The 23,991-nt window shown below is 41.9% G+C and overlaps 1 protein-coding gene across 1 annotated transcript in view; it reads right to left on the bottom strand.

Annotated features, from left to right (window-relative positions):
* Positions 1–9,315, bottom strand: part of DSG2 (desmoglein 2) — a 50,638-nt gene extending 41,323 nt beyond the window's left edge. The window contains exon 1 of the mRNA XM_024236032.3: positions 9,163–9,315. Coding sequence (XP_024091800.3) covers positions 9,163–9,207 — 45 coding nt within the window. The 5' untranslated portion in view covers positions 9,208–9,315. The remainder of the gene's footprint in view (positions 1–9,162) is intronic.
* Positions 9,316–23,991: the final 14,676 nt, after the last annotated feature.

Below are 23,991 nucleotides of genomic sequence, written 5' to 3'. Positions count from 1 at the left end.
AGGATCTAGAACCAGAAATACCATTACTAGGTATATACCCAAAGGATTGTAAATCATTCTACTATAAAGACACATGCACACGTATGTTTATTGTGGCACTATTCACAATAGCAAAAACTTGGAACCAACCCAAATGCCCATCAATGATAGACTGGATAAAGAAAATGTGGCACATATACACCATGGAATACTATGCAGCCATAAAAAAGGATGAGCTCATGTCCTTTGCAGGGACATGGATGAAGCTGGAAACCATCATTCTCAGCAAACTAACACAAGAACAGAAAACCAAACACCGCATGTTCTCACTTATAAGTGGGAGTTGAACAACGAGAACACACGGACACAGGGAGGGGAACATCACACACTGGGGCCTGTTGGGGCTGTGGGGGTAGGGGAGGGATAGTATTAGGAGAAATACCCTAATACAGATGACGAGTTGATGGATGCAGCAAACCACCATGGCATGTGTAAACCTATGTAACAAATGTGCACGTTCTGCACACGTACCCCAGAACTTAAAGTATAATTAAAAAAAAAGAAAAAACAAAAAAGCAAAACAATACTTTTTCTTTTCATTGAAGTCGTTGTTGGATTGCTCAAACTAACTAAAATACAATTTTAATTCAAAATAGCATTTATTAAATGACTAGACATGTAAAAAAAATTTTACTGTTTTATTGGTAGGTGTTTTCTGTAATGGCCACAAATGCTTTTGGAATTAGGCAAAATATAAATAAATCTGTATAACAGACTTCACAAAATTTGATAAACAAAAATTATAGGTTGTTTCCACTTTTTTGCTGCAATAGATTCCTGAACACTACACTGAAAAGTAAAATGAAGAAAATGATTTCTTTTCACTGAGAAGTTTAAGAAAACCAAGAGCTTCAGACTGTCCTTTTTTACCATTAGATGGCACTGGCCTGTCAGTAAGGCAAACTGCAGGAACTACCAGAAATTAACCCACAGGCAACTCCAAGGTCCAAAGTGGGAAGCAGGCATTTCATTGGTCTCAAATAAGTGGATCAGCAAAATTGAAAAGAGTGAAAATCAAGGGCTTTAGAAAGTTATATGTACAGTTTTGCAGGATTATATCTCTGAAATGAGGTAAATCTTAATTTACATTTCTTGTTTTTTTCCTTTCTAGAATGATTCTACTTTGCAGTGAAATTAATTATCTAGTTCCAGAAGTTCGGACCTTATTGATGGCTCACTGTAGCAAACTGCTGCAAGGGGAATTCACGATGATGCTTCTGGGTTGACAGACAGGCATTTGGTGCCAGGTGAACCTGGGTTTGATTCAGTTTCACCCATTATTAACTTTCACTAAATTCAGTGACTGGCACACAGCGGATATTCAAAAATGTGAAGTTCTTGTCCTTACACTCCTTTCTCCACTGTAAGCTCCAGGATTGCAGGGGGCAGTTCACATGTCCTTAGAAGACTGTTGGTCATATAGTAGATGCCCAATTTGTGACTGCTAAATGCACAAAATTTAAACAAAAATTTACTACTCGGCCAGGTGCGGTGGCTCACGCCTGTAATCCCAGCACTTTGGGAGGCTGAGGCGGGCCAGGTCAAGACACCGAGACCATTCTGGCCAACATGGTGAAACTCCATCTCTACTAAAAATACAAAAATTAGATGGGCGTGGTGGCGTGCACCTGTAGTCCCAGCTACTCGGGAGGCTGAGGCAGGAGAATCGCTTGAACCTGGGAGGCAGAAGCTGCAGTGAGCCGAGACTGCACCACTGCACTCCAGCCTGGTGAAAGAGAGAGACTCCATCTCAAAAAAAAGAAAAAAAAATTACTACTTAACCTACCTGGGCATTAAATAATTCTCTTAAACACATGAAATCCATATCATTATTCCAGCTTTTCTAAACATAGAAAGATACTTTAACTCACGTTTTTAAAGAATACGTCCGTGCCCAAGGCATTTAGCTAGTTTATAGATAAAAGATACAAAGATCTTGCTCTGAAGAAGCTTACAGTTTAATAGGAGGATCAAACTACTATGAGGTAGGAAACCTTAATTGTATAACTGACGGCTATAAAAATAGTTCTGGGGAACTCAGAAAAGGCAAGATTACTTCCTTGTGGGGAAATCAGGAGAAGTTTAGCAAGGAGATAGCAATGGGCTTGGCCTTGGAAATGGAAGATAATCTGTTTCTGTGCATACAGGAGGAAGGAAAACGCACAGATGAGAGACTGCATGTGCCAGAACATGGAGATATTTGGACAAAAAATGAGAAGTAGTGCAGTTTGGCACCTAGAACTATACGATGGTGGCAAGTAGAAAATAAGGACAAAGCGTTGGGCTGAGGCGCTTCACTGATCTTATAAGGAGTGGAGAGTCATTGCCAGCTTCTGATTAGGGAGACTATGTCGCTAGTGATTCTGAAAGATTTTTTGGCAGTACTGTGCAAGATAAAAGGCAGGAGACAGTTCAGAGATTAAAGTACTAAGTCAGGGAGATGGAATGAGGAACAGTATCAAGAGAATGGCAATGAGATAGACAGGTAGAAGTAGGAGTCTTTATGGGGACAAAAATCCTTGGCAATGCCCTGTGTGGGGATAACAGGGAAGGCGTCAGAGGGTGCCAACGTTTTCAGTCTGAGTGGCTAGAAAGATGCAATTTCCAGAGAACAGATTGTAGACATGTTAAGCTTAGGTCCTGGGGAAAGTATTTGAGTAGGGCGGAGAGATGCTAGATAACAGAGAGCAGGGCAGTGCGGCTCAATCTCGGGCATGGATTGCCTGGCCACTGGGGACATTCTCAACATCCACATGCACACTGTCCTAAGGGCAGCACCTTTTGGCCACTGCCATTGTCTCCCACCCCTACTTGATGTCTCCTAGTAATATATGTACTGTGTCCCCCCCACCGCTGTCCGCCCCATCGTGCTTGGCCAGAAAAAAAGGGGTGAGAAGCACTGCAGGTTCCTGTAAGTGAAAGGAAGCCCAGAATACTGAGGAAGCAAAGGAAGGCAATATCTGAAACAAGAAATGATATGATTAATGGTGTTAAAAGAAGATGATGACTGAGCTAGGACCCTTGCCTAGTTTCTCGATTAGCACTTTTGGGGTCTAAGGAGACTGGATCATTAAATTGAGGCAGTGGGTATCAAACATTGTTTTATGTTTTTGTTTGCATTGTAGGGGGCTTGAAAGAGTGGTGGGATGGAGGTGTTTTAGACCAAGGGAAATCTGAACGGTCTCATCTCCTCTCATCTCCATCCAAAACATTCCCCAGTCAGCCAGCTGGAAACTCCTTGACTGATGAAAATAATCCACAGTCAGGTGTGATTTCGAGGTGAGACCTGAAACAGTGCTTGGCACAGAGTAGGTCCTCAATATTTATCCAGTGGATGAATGTATCAAGACATAATCAACCCAAGAGATATTTGCCTTTCAAAAAGAGGGTCCAGACAAGTAAAATAAATCCCTACTTAGAACCTCTTACTTTGCCTATCACTGTTTCTCAATGTGGGTGCTATAAGCACTTTGGATAGAAAAATTCTTCACATGTGCCCAGTTCTTGCAGGTTCTGCAGAATGTAGGAGTCTTAGCATCCCTGGACCTTGGGAACTAAATACCACGGGCATCCTCAGGCACTGTGACAACCAAAATGCCTTCCCACCCCTTTGGCTCCCAAACCAATCTCCCTATGGCAGTCAGGCTGCTTCTCCCTCCCAGGTACCCCATGGTCTCTGGGCTTTTCTGCCTGGCTTTGATCTCAGCTTACCAAGTCCTCAATGCCTCTTGCCTCTCTTTTTAACCAGGCGAAATTATACTTAATCACTCAAATCCTATCTCTTCTTTCTTGACCCTTTCCTGACCATCTCAACCAAAGCCCATCTTTTCATTTACTTAGTGATGTGAATACCTCCCTGAAAACACTTCCTTGGCAAGTAGCCTTTTTGGGCTTCTGTTGGCTTGAAGGCCTATCTTCCTATACATTCTTCTGCCTCACTTTCTATGTTCAAGCAACAATGAACGTTTAGGTTCCTCTGCAGAACCATGAACTGTCATTTTCAGGCCTTTGTAGATGCTCTTCTCTCTACCTAGAATCTATTTCTCTTCATCTCATCTCACTAATTTATAATTATTCTCAGATACCGGCTGGGATACCCAGTGCTGAGATAGTTGCTCCTTTTGTAGGCTCCATGGTACTATGTTTCTCTATTATTACTCTTCTTATCGTTACCCACTTGGAAGTTAGCCATTTACTTGTCACACCATTCATTAGACTGTAAGCACCATGAAGGCAGAACATGTCTGGCTTTTTTATAGTTCCCCAGTGTTTAGCACATTGCCTAGCATCAAGCAGGGATTCACTAAATAGGGGTCATGTGTTTGGTTTCTTTTCTTATGGACATTTCTCATCTCACTATAGACCATGGTATGAATTCTGTTGTTTTCCAGCTTCTTCACTCTAACCACCAAGCTTTGCATATGATAAAAACTTAATAAAAAACAAAACTGAGAAGATAGTTTCTCATCATATATAGACTATGTTTATAAACTGTTGTCAAAGCTATTGAAATCTGTGTCAGAGTGAAAGACAGGAAAAAAGCTGTGATTAAAAATTGCTCAAATAGATCTAAAAGTCCTTTATGCTTTCAATTAAAGTTCCTTCCTTCCTATCTTCCTTCCTCCCTCCCTCCCTTCCTTTCTTCCCTCCTTCCTTCCTTCCTTCTTTTTTTTGACAGAGTCTCCCTCTGTCACTCAGGCTGGAGTGCAGTGGCACAATCTTGGGTCACTGCAACCTCTGCCTCCCAGGTTCAAGTGATTCTCGTGCCTCAGCCTCCTGAGGAGCTAGAACTACAGGCATGCGCCACCACACCCGGCTAATTTTTTGTAATTTTAGTCGAGACAGGGTTTCACCATGCTGGCCAGGATGGTCTCAAACTCCTGACCTCAGGTGATCCGCCCACCTTGGCCTCCCGAAGTGCTGGGATTACAGGCGTGAGCCACCGTGCCCAGCCTAAAGTTTCTAATTTTAAACATAATTTGGCAGTTTTCAAAAACACCTATCCCTATTCAATGTGTAATTTTTCCCATGTAAATTTTTCTATGTCATAAATATAGATTTTTTTGCAAAATATAGACCAGTAATTCTCATGCTTACACTTGTCTGACAATTAGATCAACTGGGAAGTTTCTATAAATACATATTTATGTTGTAGTGAGCCCTGGGGCGGGCTCACTACACTCACACACCACAGAATATTAGCTTTGGAAATTTTAATTTAGCTTATCGGGGATTTCTAATAATCGGAGAGAATGTAGGCCAATAAATGCTCATATCTTTTTGTAAAGTACTTGCCTTAAGTTATAATTAAAGAAAATATCTGTTAAGAGCTGCCATTTTCCCATTACCTACTAACTTTTAGAAACAAAAACCAGTAAGAAATCCATGTTTCTAAAATCCTTGGATATGATAATTGATTATTCTTATGGCTTCAATATTCACCATCTAATTTATACTTAAATGTATTCTTTAATATGTGTTATTCAGTTGTATATTAGAACACTAAGCATAACTCTGATATTATTGATAATTTATAGATAGTTGAATCCACTTGTTATGGATCAAATTATGACCCCTAAAAGATAATATATTGAAGTGCTAACCACCAGTACCTCAGAATGTGACCTTATTTGGAAATAGGGTCTCTGCAGATTTAACCAAGTTGGGGTCATTATTTTGAGGCATAATCCAGTACAACTGATGTTCTTATAAAATGGGGAAATTTGGACAAGGACACAGACATGCACAGAGGGAAGATGATATAAACAGACAAAAGAGAGAACACCATGCACAGATGGAGGATTGGAGTAATGAATGCACCTACAAGAGAAGGAATGACAAAGATTGCCAACAAACTAGTACGCACTTGGAAAAGGAAAGGAGGGAAACTGGTTTCAGAGGGAGCATGGCCTGCCCATATCTTGATTTTGGATTTCTAGCCTCTGGAACTGTGAGATCATACATTTTTGTTGTTTTAAGCCACTCAGTTTTTAGCACTTCGTTACAGCAGTCCTAGCAAACTAATACCCTACTAAATATATCTGCCCACAGTGTGATCTGCTGTCATTGAATCCTTAAAATGTAGTTTGATTTTAAAGCACAAGCTTCATTAATCGAACCCAAAATTGAAGCAACCATCAGGAAATCTCTCACCCACGAGCCCTCCTTGGCAATCTGGTGACGCCTATGAACCCCTTCTCAGATTAATGATTTCAAATGTATAAAATAAAATACAGAGGATTATCAATGAACCCAATTATACTGAAAGTTATCAGCATTTTAAAAATATCAATTTGTGATGCAGCAATATCATGTATTTTGTTATTAACGTATTAAGTAAAAGATCTAGTAGAAAGTCTATTAGTGATGTTCAGAATAAATGGTATTTTGAGATCACCGTAAGATGTAAAGGTATTTGTGAATTCTATTGTGATAGTCACAGCTACTGCTCACACTACTATGCAGTGTCTTCCCCACACCCATAATTTAAAGAAATACTAAATTTCAGTCCGAAGTTAGTTAAAATATATATGTAATTAATTCCTTGCCATCTCTAGGAACCCTCTGAATTCTATCTGTGAACCATTTGGGAGTCGATGGATTGCAGACAAAGAACCCTTGAAGAGGAAACACTCTCTGATTTTATTCAGAAAATTATTTCTTTGTCCCATTTTGATACAGCTGGCCTAAATGTGTGATAGCTATGTGGGTGACACAGCTACCTTCTGGTGTGTCTCCCTGTACTGCTGAGGAAAGCGAAAGACCATGTGTCATAGACTCCACTGCAGGCTTCCTTCTGAATGGGGTTTGGGTTCAATCAGTAGTTACATGAGATTTGAAAGAAGGAAGTGAAACAGAGCTCTGTGCCTCCTGGCAAGGAGATATGGATGTATGGAGGTGGGTTCTTTGTAGTCATCTTATTATGACTCTAGTGTCCAGCTACTAGATTCGTGAACACCAAGAGGCAAGGTACAAGCATCCATGTTGTTATGCATCCTAGCAGATGTGGCATGCGTGGGTCTGCAGCTGGTAGCGAAAGTAGCACCCTGATCACAGCAGTTTTTCAGACTGTGGGAGTGGCAGTGCAGTTCCTGGTCACAGGGGAGGCAGCAGCTCCCTAAGCGGTGTGGCTCTGCTGTGTGGCTTTGAAGTCATTACTGACAGCTCAAATGGGAGTCTTTTGAATCCTTCCTACACTTAGGTAGTCAGTTTAGTGCCCCAAAAAAAACCTATTCTTGCTTTAAATAGCTAGAGTAAATTCCGTTATCTGCAACTGAACTCTGATCTAACAGACTACAATTTATATTCCTTCCAATAAAGGACCTGTTTCCTTGGCAACTACTTCTGTCAGATGAGTTGCTTTCCATTTTTTTTTTTTGTTTTTTTACCAAAAAACTGCAACTGCAAACACACTGGGGGTAAAATGCTGCATTGCCCACTACTCTCTGGACAAAAATAAACATACGCAAATTTATACTGCAGAAAGTTTTATAGAAAATACACAGAACAGTCCAAGAATTTTGCTCCTGTTCCATTGGCTATAGTCGCTTTCTAAAGGAGATGTTTATTACTGCCCAATAAGGTAAAAGTATCAAATTGCTAAAATGAAAGATATGCCTAATTTGCTTACCTGCTACTCTGTGAGTGTACAAATTGGCCTGATTGCTATATTATTTGAAGATTAAAGGTCATTTGTTTTCATATATGGAAAGAATATGTAACTCTCAAAGTAAGCTAGGTGTTATATTAGCTTGGAATTCTCCTTAACCAAGGAAACATCAAGGTGAGAGGATTAGTTGTTTTGCCATCCCGGAGGCTAAAAACGACGTCCCAGATCATGTCTTACAAAAGTTTTGTCAACAAAATGAACTTTCATTGAAAGTTACCTCAAAGACATGGGGAAAATGAAATGGATAAATAGAGCATGAAAATGAACTGTGTGCTAGACCTGGACGTCCTAATTATCATGCTCTTCCACCTGAGAGTTCATGGAAATCTCTAGACTGGATTCAGTCACGCCTTTTTCCATTTTGAGACACACACACACACACACACACACACACACACACACGATTTTCTTCCATATCCCACCAAAACTCGAGGATAGAAGGGCTCATGTTTTGGAAGTTAGAACTTTGAATATAGTGAATGTATTTGCATTTTTAATTATTACATAATAAAACTGAGTATGATTTTGCATCTAATCTCTGTAAACACATATTTGTGAACTCTCTGGAAGGTGAACTCACACCTATATTTGCAGCATAACTGTCACTTCATTAAAACCCATTTAGTAAACCCCTATAAGCGACATACATACGTGCAACCCCTTAGACAGAAAACCAACAGTTTAAAATCCAATTTGAGCATAAGAATCCAGGGACTGAACGTCGTTTCCGGGAGGTGAGGGGTGGGGCGTGGGGGAGGGGGCGCTACACTTCCATTTTCTGTAACCTTTTAAATGAATAAGCCTTCAAACTATTACATATGTTTATTATCTTTAATATTGGAAAACTTTTGAAACACCAACTTCATAAACTTTAAGTTAAAACTATATGTGGGTGATCCACTTAAAAGTTAAGCTTTGTAAATTACACCTTTTAAAAAAATTTTTAGCCAACTTTTTGTACTCTAAGAATACAAGTATGTTCCTGGTTTCCCCATTTCACTGGCTTGTGTCGGCGGCTAGAGGACCTGGGGAATCCTAGGGAAATTTAAGGAACGTGGAAGAGGCGCGAGGTTGCTCCCTATTGCCCCCAAGTTTCTCGTCCCAGAGACTCTCAACAAAGCCTCCGACCCCCAGCAATGGTGTTCCCCGCCCCAGGGCTCACTACACCCACACACTACAGAAAAGGGCGCTGGGGCCTGGGTGACGCGGGAAGGAAAACATAACTTCGATAGGTCGCAACTTAACTCTCCCGGCTCCAGCCAAGAGGTTTTTCCGAAGCCCCAGGTCGGATCTCGCCGCAGCCTGCCCGGCCCTTTCCCCCCTCGGGCAGCAGAAGGGAGCGCCGGGCAGGTAACGCGCACAAGGGCGGCGGGCAAGTCTGGTCGCGAGCTCTAGACCTCGCCCACCGACGCCCTCCCCGGCGGTGGCTCCCCTGTCCCGCTCGCGGCACTTACCAGGAGAAGTAGCAGGGCGTACACGCGTCCCGGGCTCCGCGCCATCGTGCGCACCCTCGCCTCCGCCTCCTACCACCGCACCGCTCCGCGCCGCCGCCTGCCCCGAGCGCGCACTCGGCTCCTCCCCGGCACCGGCCTCCCCCCGGCCCGGCCAGCCCGGCCACCCTCTCCCTCCCCGCCCCGAGGGCTGTCTTCCCCGCGGCGGTTGCGCGGCCCAGCCCAACCCAAAGGCGCGGCTCCAGGTGTGGCCGCCGCGAGAAAATGGAGTCGGGTGCCGGCCTGGGCCGCTCTTACAGAGGTGGGGAGTTCAGCAGAGGAGGGAGGCGCGGGGTGGACTCCCGCCCGCTCGCACTCGCACCTGGGACCGTGACGTCCTTGGGTTGGGGACTGTGGGTGGCAGGCCCCGCCCCGCCGTTCTCTCCTTCCCGACCCCCTACTCTCTGGAGAATGGCGGGAGGAGGGAGCCTCCTGGCGGGGCTTGACCTGGGTAGCGCAGGTCGCAGGGCCCCGGCCCAAGGACAAATACTCCACGGAGCAGAGTCCTGCGGGACCAACCGGCCCAGTGGCTGCGGGGCCAGGCCGCCCAGCGCCGCCCAAAGGTCCCGCGCTTTGTGATTGTGCTTTGGGCCCGGAGCGCAGGTGTCGCTGGTGACTTGGGGACCCGCGTCCTCAGGAAAGCTGCGACCGCGGTGCGTTCGGCCCGTTCTCCTGGAACGGAGGTTGTGGAGCAGAATTTCAGGTGGCTGTCTCCGCAAAGGCTGCTCTTCCCTATGGCCCTTCACTGCTTCCAACAGGTTTGCAGCTTATCTGGCTCAAGGAGAAACAATCACCAGAGGTCAAAAAGGACAATTCTTGGGCTAGGAGAAAACTCTAGGGTGTTAGGGGAAATATATATACTCTTTGAAATGATTTACAATTTCTATTACACCACTAGCTAGATCAGAGGCCCCGCTCCAAGAGTAACTAGCTGGGTGGCCTGGACTAGCCTCTCTGGGTGCCAGTTTCCAGATCTGTCAAATGGGGTTAATAGCGACCAACGCACGGGGATGTTTTGAGAACGAAATTGGAAAATCTTAGGTAAAGCATTCTGCAGTGTCTAGAACTTAAGGGTTCAATAAATAATTGTTAAACTTAGAACAATATGATTGCGAGGTAAGATGTTAAATTGACATCTTGAAAAGCAGAAACTTAGTATGGGCATCCAAACACTAGAATCAGCACCGGATTACGAAACTTCCAAGAAATGTAACGACTGGAAGTAACGGACGAGCCTATTCTGTGCGGGAAAGGCGCAAGGGGAGAAAAAAAGACACACACACCATACTTTTAAGGGTAAACAACCTTTATCCCAATTAAATGGCAACGCGGATATAATAAGCAAATGATATAATAAGCAAATTGCAATGGGAAGGGGAGAAGGAAAAGATATATTTAGATTTACACTCACCAGACTGTGGAGGATTCACCACCAGACCGGGAAGCAACAGCCTGGTCTCCAGAGTTGGACACTACACTCACCAGACTACAGACGATTCTCATCAAGTTTCCGCACGGTCTGGGACCCTAGCTCTTATTGTAACAAGTTGTTTGGCATGAGACCCAGTCACAAGGGCCCTTCCCGACTGGACTCAAGGAACACAAAAAGGTCAACTTGTTTTTGCGATTGTCTATTGTTTTTCAATAACTAACAAATAGGAATAGATTAAATAGAGATTTATTTGAAACAGCGCTGGATGAATTCCTCAAGGGGCTCACACCACCTGTTCCGGGACCTGGTGACCATTGTTTGTGTCCATGTTCAGTTGAGTTCAAATTTAATATTTAACTTTTCCTCCACATTCGGCTTCAATTTGATACTCAATTGCAGGAAAATACCCCTACAGATACATGGGGAAGGCATAGTTGATAGAGATTACAGATACAGAGTAAACACAGGAGAATTAAAAGCAAAATTAATAACACATCCATCATGGCTTTGCAAGGAGAGTAATATTGTGAGAATTGTCAGGGATATACACATAACATCCAGTATGCAGTAAGGTGCAAACCCCTCCTTGGGCTGCAGTAAGCATATCTAATGCCATTCCATTTGCAACACAACAGGACGTAGCTGAGCAAATTCATCTGATAACAACATACATCCAGTGCTACTATCATTACGAGCTTTTCTTAGAAGTGAGCTTAATATTTTAATTTGTTGCTGAAGCAGGATTGTATCGGCCGCAGGGGAGAATGCTGTGATAGGATACCACCCCTACAGAGTCGAGTGCATTCTAACCAGGGATGTTTGTAAGCATCTAGATTACTGGGGAGGGGAATATTATCCCGGATGGTGAATGGAATTAATGGCCACCCCCAAGTGCATCTCCCCATCCAATATGGGGGCAGGTATCGCCACCCATAGGATCCGCATACCCAGAGGGCCCCACAGGGGACAGCAATGGAGTTACTGTAATCATAGTGTACTAATGTGTTATGAAAGTAGGAAAGAGATTGTGTTTCATTGGGGGTAATGTTGTTGATTTGGAGTATGTGTTGACAATTGTCTTGCAGGAGAAACCCCAGAGTACCAAGGCTTGGTTTGGTCAAAGAAAGTCCAGGTTGGATTGCAAGTGTTGTTGTTGTGGTCCCATTGGTAGCGACATAGTCATTCAGAAATGTTAGCAGGGAGGATTCTCCAAGGTAGCTCATTCCCACATAGCCAACATTGACTGCGGTTGGCTTCTTCTGCAGTGGTGGCTACCCAGTTGATGAATTTAATCTTGGCGTCAGAAACAAAGACACAGGTGCTGACCATTAGTAGATAGGTTATTCCCTGTGATAACAAAAACAGAGGGGAACATGATATTGTTTTTCATCTTTAGGAAATTGTAGTATGCTTCATTTTCTGCTCCTATAGCTACAAGGTCACCAGTCTTAAGGCTGGGACCTGATGGACGCTGTACCCATATTTTGGCTCCAGGATTTTGGCTCCAGGATCTGAATCCCCCAGTTCTGTATGTAGCCTCTGTTGGGGCAGAGATTTCCTCAGGGGTTAATTGTTGACGAGGTTCCACTAACAATTGAGCAACCTGCATCTGAGGTTTTATAGCAAAAGAATCTGGAGTGGTATTGTATAAAATGACCTTTAACTCTCCCCAGTAATCACTATCAATTATACCACCATACATTATAAAGCCTCTCATTGCAAGTCTTGAACATGTTGTAATCCATTCATCTGCATTCAAGTTTGCAGTTATGGTGGAAATTTTGGCCTGTTCATCTGCCTGCTGATGAAATCGTCTGTCAAGAGAAAACAGAGACGCATGAGCATCAACATGGAAAACAGTGATAATGGTAGTGTGTGCCAGGATTCAGATATCTTCCCAATATTGTTTACCCCAAACCCCTTTGTTCCCAATTAACCATTTGTTTTGTTGCCATTGGGGCATCCAGGTGGTAAGAACATTTGCTACTGACCAAGAGTTGGTATTCAAGTGGCAAATCCCTCTGGCTTCCTCCTGAATAGCTCAGAGGACCACTACTAGTTCAGCCAGCTGGCTGCTCCCACCCCTTCCTTCATGAGAAATGCTTATGCTTTTTAACAGGGTTATAGCCACGGCCTTCTAGCATCGGGTCCCATCAATGTATTTGGTAGATCCATCAGTAAACCAAGCATGTTTCTGATGCTCTGGGCTTAGTTCTTTAAAGGATTTGCCCCATTGGGCAGGGGAGGTTTCCTTCCCTATCTGTAGGACTTGCTTGGTGGTTTCCTGAGCTGGCAAGTTTTGTATATCCTCATGTAAAAGTGATACCCCCTTTGGTTTTGGCTTAGCCTGGTCTTGTATGTACCATTTGCATTTGATGATGCTACTTTCTTGGGCGTGCCTTATCCAGTGAGCTTTGGGGGAACTCATGACCCAAGTCATAATGGGAATTTCAGGCCTCATAAAGACATCATGGTTGAAGCAGAGGTGCTCAATTTCCAGCAAAGCCCAATAGCAAGCTAACAATTGCTTCTAGAAAGGTGTATAAGCTTTGCCATCCTCTGGCAGTTTCCAGGTCCAAAACCCCAAAGGTACCCTCTTCCTTTCTTGTTCCTGGCTGAGGCCCCAATTAGCATGTTGATTTAGGACAGTTACTTGCAGTTCTACTAGCCCATCTTGTATGGGCCATAAATCCAGGACCAGTTGCACTGCTTGTTTAGCTTGTTCAGAAGCCATGCTCTCTTCCTCTCCCCAGTGAAAGTCATAGCCTTTTCTAGTGACTGCATGAAGAGGCTGTAAAATGTTACCCAAGTGGGGAATATGATGTCTCCAGAATCCAAACAAGGAAATAAATTTCTGAGCCTCCTTTTTAGTGGTAGGGGTTGCGCATTTTAGTGTTTTAGCTTAGCCTTTGGTAAAATGGACTATTTCCCTGCATTCCATAGGATGCCAAGATATTTTACAATTTGTGTAGGTCCTTGAATTTTACTGGGGTTAATTTCCCATTCTTGAGACAGGAGCTGAGTTTTTACCTGTTCCGATCCCCGGCTGACTAGTTCTTCAGTTTTACCCTAACTGGGCCACTTGAACAGCTGCCTTTTCAGCAATAGGCTGATAGATTTGAGCCTGATCAGTCAAGACATAGGCCTGGCATTGGGCCAGGGCCAGTTTGGAAATCAAATTAGCATTTTCCTTTTCAGCTTACATTTTTATTGTTCCTATCTTGATACATTAACTTATAAGCAGTAAGCAAGCACCATCCATGCCAGGAAATTCCCTCAGTTTCTACTTTACCAACGTGAAGCACCTCATGCACAGCCAGTGGTTCAAAATGCACTAATTTAGATTCCCGATTTTCACAAAGGCCAGTTCCGTTGGACCACTCAATGACCAAGGAGGAGAAGCTGGGGAGTTCCCATCCCGGGATATGGGGGCCTCCCAGCCCGGTCCTTGTGATGGAAAAATGGCATGCTTTCGCTTTCAGATCCTGTTCATGACGCCAAAAATGTTCTGTGCGGGAGACCTGTGAGGGGAGAAGGCACACACAATACTTTTAGGAGTAAACAACCTTTATCCCACGTAAATGGTAATGCAGATATAATAAACAAATGATACAATAAGTCAATGATACAATAAGAAAATTGACATAATAAGCAAATTGCAATGGGAAGGGGAGAAGGGAAAAGATAAATATATATATGTATATGTGTGTATATATATATGTGTGTGTGTGTATATATATATATACACACATACACATATACACACTCCCCAGACTATGGAGGATTCATCACCAGACTGAGAAGCAACAGCCTGGGCTCCAGAGTCGGCCACTCATCCGTACACAGACAAGGAGCTGTCTCTTGAAGCTTCGTTGCAGTCTGAGACCCTAGCTCTTTTTGTAACCAGTTGTTTGGCATGAGGCCCAGTCACAAGGGCCCTTCGCAGCTGGGCTCAGATAATACAAAAGGTCAACTTGTTTTTGTGATTGTCTGTTGTTTTTCAATAACTACTGTATAGGTATAGATTGAAATAGAGATTTCTTTGAAACAGTGCTGGATGAATTCCTCAAGGGGCTCACACAACCTCTTCTAGGACTTGGTGACCATTGTTTGTGTCCATGTTCAATTGAGTTCAAATATAGTATTTAACTCTTTTTCCACACCTATATAAGCATAAAGGTTTATTTGGAGACTAGAAAGAGGGGTTTGGCATTAAATTTGGCTCAAATAGTAGAGTTCCTTCTGTGGTCCAAAGTGCCCCCTCTCCCTCTGGCAGCATCTCTCACCCTTCTCTCCCAAGTGCCGATCTTCAAGATCCAGTACAGTCACCACCTCCTCATTACACTCTTTCTTCTCAGGCCCCCAAGGACCACTGCCTATTTGAGCTGAGAGAAGCACATTCTCCATGTTTGGGGCTTAGCTGCTGAGTGGATTTTCTCATGCAGTTTCTTAAGTGACGGTGGCTGAATTAGTTGAGGACTTAGCTCATTACTGTGCTCAGAAGTGCCCCAAACTGTGCTCTGTACTATGGGATACTCTCAGTAAACTTTTTTACATCATTGAATCTGGAGGAAATGTGTCTTAATTTCCACTCCTTTCTCTTGAGCTAGATGTGGGTATTAGCATACCTTGGGGATATTCTCATTTGCCATCATGCTGGGAGCACTCCTGATTTAAGAAGTGAGGCTTTACCACATCACTTGCAGAAATCATTGTAGGAAATTATATGTCAGTCCTGCCTTAAATTTGTGCCCTTGCAATTGAGTCCTATAGAGAAGTATTTATGCCTCATTATTAAGACTTTGGTTTCTATTCAGCAATGAAGATAATCATAGCTTCCAGAATGAGAAATAGCCAAGCAAACTTTATTTCTGTTGTATTATTCAACCTCCCCTGAAGGCTGTCAAAGTTAGTTTCAAGGTAATATTCCTTCTATAAGACATTTTCCCCAGGACTTTGAGAGAAGGTGCCAATATGTCATCCAATGCCATAGAATGTCACTCCTGAATTAGTTCTACTTTAAAAATTCTAAAACTTATGACTCAGGGAGATGAAGGGACTTCTTGAGAATCAGATGTTTCACAGCTAACTCTCTGGCTCCTAACTTCTTTATGCTGGGGTTAGAGTAAATCTGTTTCATACATCTCTGTGCACAAAAATAAATGTAGCCGTTACCAACAAAGGACTAAGGATTTGTTTAAAATAAATTGAAGTCTTAATAGGATGTGAAAATTTTAACTTTCATGTTTTCCTCCCCCAAGTTAGTTCAACATTACGGTAAATGTACTTTTCTTAAGACATTTAGAATGGATTAGTTCAAAACATATTTTGTGCAAATAATAATTACCTTTAACATCTAGATATATTCAAAATATCTACCTGAATTTATGTTTTCCAGAATACTTTGCTTCACACACATACACAGATAAGAATAATCTTCAAGTGATTAGCTCATTAAAATCACCTCTTTAATATGATCTAAAACAAAAAATAAAGGGTTTCAGAAAGATCAATGAAAATTAATATATCTCTTTTCTACTAACACTGCTCCTTACTGCGAACACATCCTAGCATTAAATATTACTTTAAAAATGGACAGTTCTTCGCTAAAGTTCTGATAAGTGGCTGACCACTTAATTCCAGTGAAAATCTCATGAATATATGTATTAGAATTAATGTTTCAGAGGTGAGAGCTAAATCTGGTTGCTATCCTTTTAAAATGCCTTATAAACAAATCATAGAGTTGTGTAGCTGTTATAAAAAAAGGTTATCATGGTCAGGAGGATTACTCATAGAATGTTGATTAGCAAAGGGCATATAGACACAGGACAAAATATGAAGTACTCTCAGGTAATCTGAGAAGGGAAATACGAGGAGGAATCTGTTTTTTGGTTTAGTTCTGCTAGTTTATTCAATATTTACCTTGTCCCTGTTCAACAAACATTTAATTTTGCATTTTACTGGAAATGCAAAATTAAATGTTTTCCTGTATCAAAAGAAACAAGAATAGGTGCTTATAAAATAATATAACTATAATTACTTATAAAATAAAATAATATAACCACTGTGGTAGAACTACACATGCAGTATATGAACAATGAAGAAGTTTCCCACCTCACACTTTGGACTATGGGATTAGAAAAGGCTTCTTGGAGGAAGTTTGCTGAAGTGATTCTTAAAGGATGAGTAATTGTGAACCAAGTGTTGAACCTGCCAGAGCAGAGTGACTCAAAGCATAGATGCTGTTGATGAAGAGTCAGGGGCTTTCGCTTTAGCTGTGAAAAAAGCTTTCTTTTCATCATGTTGACACAAACAGGGAAATCAGAAGTAAAAACTTTTCTTTTGGTAAAAACATGTTGAATTTGAGACATTAGAACAAAATGCAATTAGAAAAGCCTAGCAAGTCATTTGAAATGAGAAAGGACAACTGCATTGCAAATAGATTTGGGTAGCAGAAATAGTCACCTTATTTTGTTCCCATCTCACTGGCTGTTCTTTCTCAATCCATTTCTTACCCTCTGCTACTTGTAAAATGTGTGTGTCTTCTGAGTTCCATACTTTGCTTCTTTTCTTCTTACTTAGTAGCAGGTATGATTCTGTGGTCACTTCCATTGTGTAAACTTAGCTTTCTTTCTCAAGCTCAAATCGTGGGACCTCACTATTTGGATATTTCATGGGAACCTCACACTTCCATAATGATTTTGTAGGGATATCAAACTCAGCATATTGACAAAAAAGCTTTCCCTCTGATATGGTTTGGCTGTGTCCACCACCTAAATCTCATCTTGAATTTTAGCTCCCATAATTCCCACGTTTTGTGGGAGGGACCTGGTGGGAGATGATTGAATCATGGGGGCGGTTTTCCCCATACTGTTCTCATGGTGGTGAATAAGTCTCACGAGATCTGATGGTTTTATAATGGGTTTCCTCTTTTGCTTGGCTGTCATTCTCTCTTGTCTCCCTCCATGTAAGACATGCCTTTGCTTCTCTTTTGCCATGATTGTGAGGCCTCCCTAGCCATGTAGAACTGTGAGTCTCCTAAACCTCTTTCCTTTATAAATTACCCAGTCTCAGGTATGTCTTTATTAGCAGCATGGGAACAGATTAATATCTCCTGTCTTTACTTTCTCTCCAGTGCAAACTTGCTACTTTCTCATATGCCCCACTCAGTCAATGACAGCCTTGCGAACTTGGCCACTCACATTGGGACCTGAGTGGCATCCTCTATTCCTTTTTCCATACTCTCCATATCCAGTTACTTACCTCTCCTTCAGTACTCTGTGGCTTTATCCCAGATGACTCACACAACCTGCATAGCAGCAATCACATTATAGTTTATGGTTATTTCATCCATGTCTACTACTCCACCCATTTCTTTTTCTCAAAGCTGTTCCTTCTTTGGGAGCAGAGGCCATATGATATTCACATTGAGCCCAACCCTAAGCATCCAGCACACATCAGATGATCAATTAAGACTTGTTGAAATAAGCGCACACACTGGAAGGGATTAATTTTAAGTGAAGAAGGAGTATTATACGGAAAAGTGTTTGGAATATCCACTGTGGGTGAATTAGCCGAGGTTCTGGTAAGAAAATGTTGATCTGTGATATGTGTGTGTACATGCATTTGCACACGTACATGCACACGTTAGTTTGTGTACGTATGTTTTCCCTAACAACACTGCAGCCCAGAGCAGAATAAGGATGGCAGCTGGTAGGTGTAAGTCAGGGTTGTAGAGTGGCCTGGATGACAGTTAAGAGGTGTAAGTATCCAGGAAAGATCAACTATTATTTTGATGTTTTTCTAGGTCCAGATTGATGACATCTTATGGAAATATCTATGTAAAACATCTATAAAGAGAACTGAACTAGGCACTGAGGACAATATCACACATACAAAGATGATAAACAAGATCTATAACAAAAGGCTGAAGGTGCTGGGAATATTTAACCTAGTAAAGAATAAAGTGGTCAGGTGCAGTGGCTCAAGCCTGTAATCCCAGCACTTTGGGAGGCCTAGGTGGTGAATCACCTGAGGTCAGGAGTTCAAGACCAGCCCAACCAACATGGTGAAACCCCATCTCTACTAAATACAAAAAATTAGCTGAGCGTAATGGCGCATGTCTGTAATCCCAGCTACTTGGGAGGCTGAGGCAGGAGAATCACTTGAACCTGGGAGGTGAAGATTGCAGTGAGCCGAGATTGCACCAGTGCACTCCAGGCTGGGCAACAAGAGTGAAACTCCATCTCAAAAAAAAGAATAAAGTGACAGTATCAGAAAAAGAATGTAAAGGTCCTAAAAATCATTTCTGTAAGGAATATATTCCTATTGCTTCTTTAAGCAGAAATATATTTAAGTTTCAGAGGAAAAGGTTTAGGTTAGAAACTGTAACTTTCCATTCCATAAAAAAAGCTTTATGAAAAGAAAAGAAAAAAAAGAGGTGTAAGTATCCAGATACTCCTGGAACTGAGTGTGGTCAGGACGAAGACAGACAGGCTGAATGAAGCTGGAGGAAGACAGACAGGCTGAATGAAGCTGGAGGAAGACAGACAGACTGAATGAAGCTGGAGGAAGACAGACAGGCTGAATGAAGCTGGAGGAAGACAGACAGGCTGAATGAAGCTGGAGGAAGACGGACAGGCTGAATGAAGCTGGAGGAAGACGGACAGGCTGAATGAAGCTGGAGGAGCTCAGGGGCCAGCTGAGAGTAGACAGTTCATTACATTGGCCATGGAGAAATGGGAGAGGATCGTCCTTCCCCTCAATCCTGGAGAAAGACCCATGGTCCTATTCCATGGAAGTCAAGGCATGGATGACAGCACCAACATTTGGAGTCGGGATCTTGAAATTCTTATGGACTCTACAGTTAGATGGATCAAGAGCCACTTCTGCCTTAGGTGGTGAGAGAGGAGCCTTGGCCAACGTGGGGGTGGAGAAGGCCTCTAATAAGAGAGTGGGAAAAGTTATGTTGACTTTCCCAGTTAGAACTCAAAGGATAATAAAGCCCAGCACACTCCAAGCCCTGTTGTCTAGCACAGAGAAGCCAGCACGTCCTTAATGAACAGTCCCCTCATTCTGGGGGAGCAAAAATAGGCAGCCCTGAGATCACAGCCTCAGACGTCAATATCCCGAAAGAGTGAGAGTCCCAGTGCCGTGAGTCATAGTGTCTCACTGAGCTTTCCCCACATGTTCCTCCTTGTGAGTCAGTATACATGGACTGACTGCTTTGGATGCAAAGTCTCTGAGCCAAGCTGTTTTAAGGAAATTGTTAACATTGTTCATGAGGCAGAGGAGAATTAGGGAAAGACAATGACCGTTGCAAAATAGGATTTGGTGCAGTAGAGGAAACAAAATGGTCTATTCTTGGGAATCAGTAGGGTGTTGAACACATCTCATGCAATCTTTTTTGAACTAAGTCACACTAGTTTAAAAATGTGATCAGAATATAATAATGCTGGATTGAGGCAATTATGAAACAGGCAACTGCCTGGGAAACCCCAGCAAGGCCTGGAGGCCCCAACAGAAGGCCTCTCCCATTCACTGATTAATGTCAACATTCCTTCAGCAGAAGGCTTCCTTGGAGTGCGTATTACTGGGAGGGCAGCATGTTGATCCATTGTCAGTTATTTACATCTTAGTCTAATGCCACAGGTTCACCAGGCATGCCCCACCTCGGAGCCTTGCACTTGCGGTTCCTTTTCCCTGGAAGGTTCTGCTCCAGAAATGTACAAGGTCTTTTCCATCACTCTTCCCTTGTCTCCCCTCAAATGTTACCTTCTCAGTAAGGACATTCCCTGACCAATGATTTTAAAATTGTAATAACCCTCCCCGGGCCCCCCGGGCCCAGAGCTCCCCATCCTTTTTTTCTCTTCTTTATTTTTCTTCTTGGTACATTGTAACCTAAAAGACTGTGTTTTAACTTATTTCTTATCTGTTGCCATTCCCTAGGATGTAAACTTTGGGAGGGCTGGGATTTTTCTCTGTGAACTGCCGTGTATCCTGCAAATAAAACAGTGCCTGGCCCAATGTAGGCTTTCGGTAAATCCCAGCTGAATGTGTAAATAAATGAATAAGTGAAGAAATTTTCAAGGTTATTTTGGAATTGAGAGAGAGAGAGAGAGAGTGTAAAATGAGGGTAAAGGGGAAAAGGGGAAGAGAACATTGGATTCCTGGAAGGACATGAGTGACTGTCACCAAACTGGGGTGGGGGTGTGATGGGAGGCCTGGCTCACTGTGGATAAAATTGCTCTACCTCACAATTTCAAGGGTGGGCATTGCTAAGACTGCCAGGACAGGGTGAAGTGGAGGAGTTCAGATGCCAGTGGAGAACAGTGCTGTGTTCTTCCTCTGCTTTAAGGCTCCCTTCCTTGCAGGGAGAACCAAGGAAGAAAGCATCAACAACATGAAAAATCCTCCTTCTCCCTGGAAATGAAAAACGTATGCATTCACTACAGGAGTGCAACACTGGGGAAAGTTGATTTTATCCACTCATGACAAATCTATCATTTTGGTTTCACCCTAAGTTTTATTTATGGAAGTTCTTGGAAAGATAAGGGAAATAGCAAAGAAAGAGAGCAGGGGAGTCCTCGGTTGCTAACAGCAGTCCTGGACTGGAATCCATCACCAGCATGACAGGGCTTGCAGGCTTTTAGGGCAGGCACAGCAGTACTTACTGAGTTTCAGAGAGAAACCATCACACTGACCCATTGTGACTAATGAGCTTAGGGAGATACACAGAAATAAATAAATTTAAAAAACCCCTCAGAAGACAGAAAAAACAAACAAAACTCTTTTTTGGCAATTAACTCATTCATTCGTAGATAGACAATGACAGTCTTATGTGCAATGAAAAAGTGAAATAGAAACAATGCAATAGCTTTGGAGAGTGAACCTGGAAGTAAAATAGTGGGTTTAAAAATCTTCCCAAATGACCTAGAATGATAATTGTAAGCACTTTGGTTGAGAGATGCAGAATTTCAAAAGTACATGATTTTCATTCTAAAGAAAAAACAAGAATTTAAAGTAATTAAATTATTTATTTTAATTTACTTTACAAATTAGTCTTTTTGGTGCTGGCTTGAAAATTTCAGTCAACATACTAATTTGTTAATAACGTTCTGAAATTTGTGAAGGATTTCCTTTGTTAAAATGATTGGAGCACATTTAAGGCTATTCAGTAAGTAATGAACTTACCCACTTGTGTTCTGCTATTCTTCTCAGGTTGAGGAAAAACATGGGTTCCATCAAGGAAGGAGATGGGAGCCTTAGCCTTGATCACCGGGCTTCTCTGTCTGAGGGTGTGAGCTTGTGAATGTCATCTACTTTGGAGGACACACTTCATGAACTGTGCTGACTACAATTACAATATTGTTATTCTTGAATCCCAGGTTAGATATTGTGAATGGCAAATTACTTCTATCTAGTACCTTTACTTCTGTAGCAAAAGTAATTGAAAACCCCATAACACGATAAATAATAATTTAATTAACTTTGGCATCTATATACACCCAGAGAGCTGGAGAGTCAAAGCAGTCTTTCAGATATTAGAAGAGAAGAGAACCAAAACACGTTGTCTCTGATGTCTAGAATTTCAGGAATTTTTTTTTTTTTTTTTTTTTTTTTTTTTTTTTTTTTTTTTTTTTGATACAGAGTCTCACCCTCTTGCCCAGGCTGGAGTGCAGTGGCATGATCTCAGCTCACTATAACCTCTGCCTCCCAGGTTCAAGCGATTCTCCTGCCTCAGCCTCCTGAGTATCTGGGATTACAGGCATGTGACACCACACCTGGCTAATTTTTGTATTTTTAGTAGAGATGGAGTTTCACCATGTTGGTCAGGCTGGTCTCGAACTCCTGACCTCATGATCCACCCGTCTCGGCCTCCCAAAGTGCTGGGATTACAGGCATGAGCCACCGTGCCTGGCTGAAAATGTTTGTTTTTAAACCCATTTTGTTCAAATTATATAGCTTTTTTTTCTTTTTCAGTAGACCTACATTGAGTTACATCACCTCTTCTAATTCTCACTCCAAGTGGAGGTTTTATGAGACAGAGATGTGTTTAAAGATTAAGCAAACTGATTAAGCAAAAAAGTTTGATACAAAGAAGGCAATGGGAAAAAAATTGCTCTGGATAGTTTAGATGTAATGCTCACAATGACCCTTTTCAGCTTGTCTGAGGACAACTGTGGTTAAAATTAAAAAAAAAAAAGATTGTGTTCATTATGAACATTACTGCGTATCTTGAAAGCTGACCCCTTACTTAGCTAGGCAATTGTCTGCACATTTACTGTAACATCTTCCTCCTCCCAATGGCTGTCTCTTCAGCTGGAACAATATGTGAATGACATTATACCTTTGGAGAGAGTTACACCCATTTTATGCAGAATCAGCTACAATAAAGTTAAGTCAGTCAACAAAGACTGCTTGTGATTAATTCTCTTATGGCTATGAGAGAGGATGAAAGTGTATCATTGTACTTCTTTCTTCACTGTGGGATTAGAACATGAATCTGAAGTAAATAGTTATGTTGATGACAACAGGTTAAGCAGAACAGTATTTCAGAAAAGATTCAGAGTTGGATAATGTGAAATCCATGTGAAAGCTCATGTGAAGAACTGCTCTATGATTCTAAAATTGCCATGGCTAGTTTTCATTGTTTGACACTACAGGAGAATTAGTCTACCCGATACCCCAGAATTTTCAATCATTGAAATCTTGAGTCTACAGAGGATGCTCAATGGGTCAGAATGTGGGGCCTGAGTCCCAGGTGTGATCATGTGCACAGAAATGGTCTAAATGGACAGATGTGAAATGTGTGATTGAAGGGATGCTGGACAGTGTGTGTTCTCAAGTTGCTTTACCTCCTAACCTATTGCTCAATGATAATGAAAATTCACTTTGTTTATGCAGTCAACAAATATTCTAAACATTAAAGACACACACTTCAGGGAGGAGTAACAAAGTGATTTTTGTGATTTATACCTCACTGTGAATTAATTTCTCAAACAATTAAAAAACTTATCAACTAGTTATAGCCAGTTTTTAGAGGAAGCAGGTAGCAGTGAATATGAAGACATTAGGCATGTCATGTGCTAGAAATAAAGAAAAAACATGCAAAGGTGAAGACAGATTTCACTTCCTTCCATTTTATGATAGGTCAGCTGGCATTTGCAAATAAGCTCATTTTCACTTGCCCAGCAGTGATAATGATCCATAAATCATATAGAAACTGAACATAAAAGTGTGGTCTTTTTTCATGCAGTTTGTCACTATTCTAGTAACATTAAAATATATGTCCTATGGAAGTGGGGTCGATTAGCGTCATTCTTTTCATGCTAGTTTTCAAGTAACTGTTTTTTGCTTTT

Source organism: Pongo abelii, chromosome 17, assembly GCF_028885655.2.
Source record: "Pongo abelii isolate AG06213 chromosome 17, NHGRI_mPonAbe1-v2.0_pri, whole genome shotgun sequence".
Classification (NCBI taxonomy): domain Eukaryota; kingdom Metazoa; phylum Chordata; class Mammalia; order Primates; family Hominidae; genus Pongo; species Pongo abelii.
Note: the sequence above shows the minus strand (reverse complement) of the source record. Positions and strands in the feature narration are given on the sequence as shown.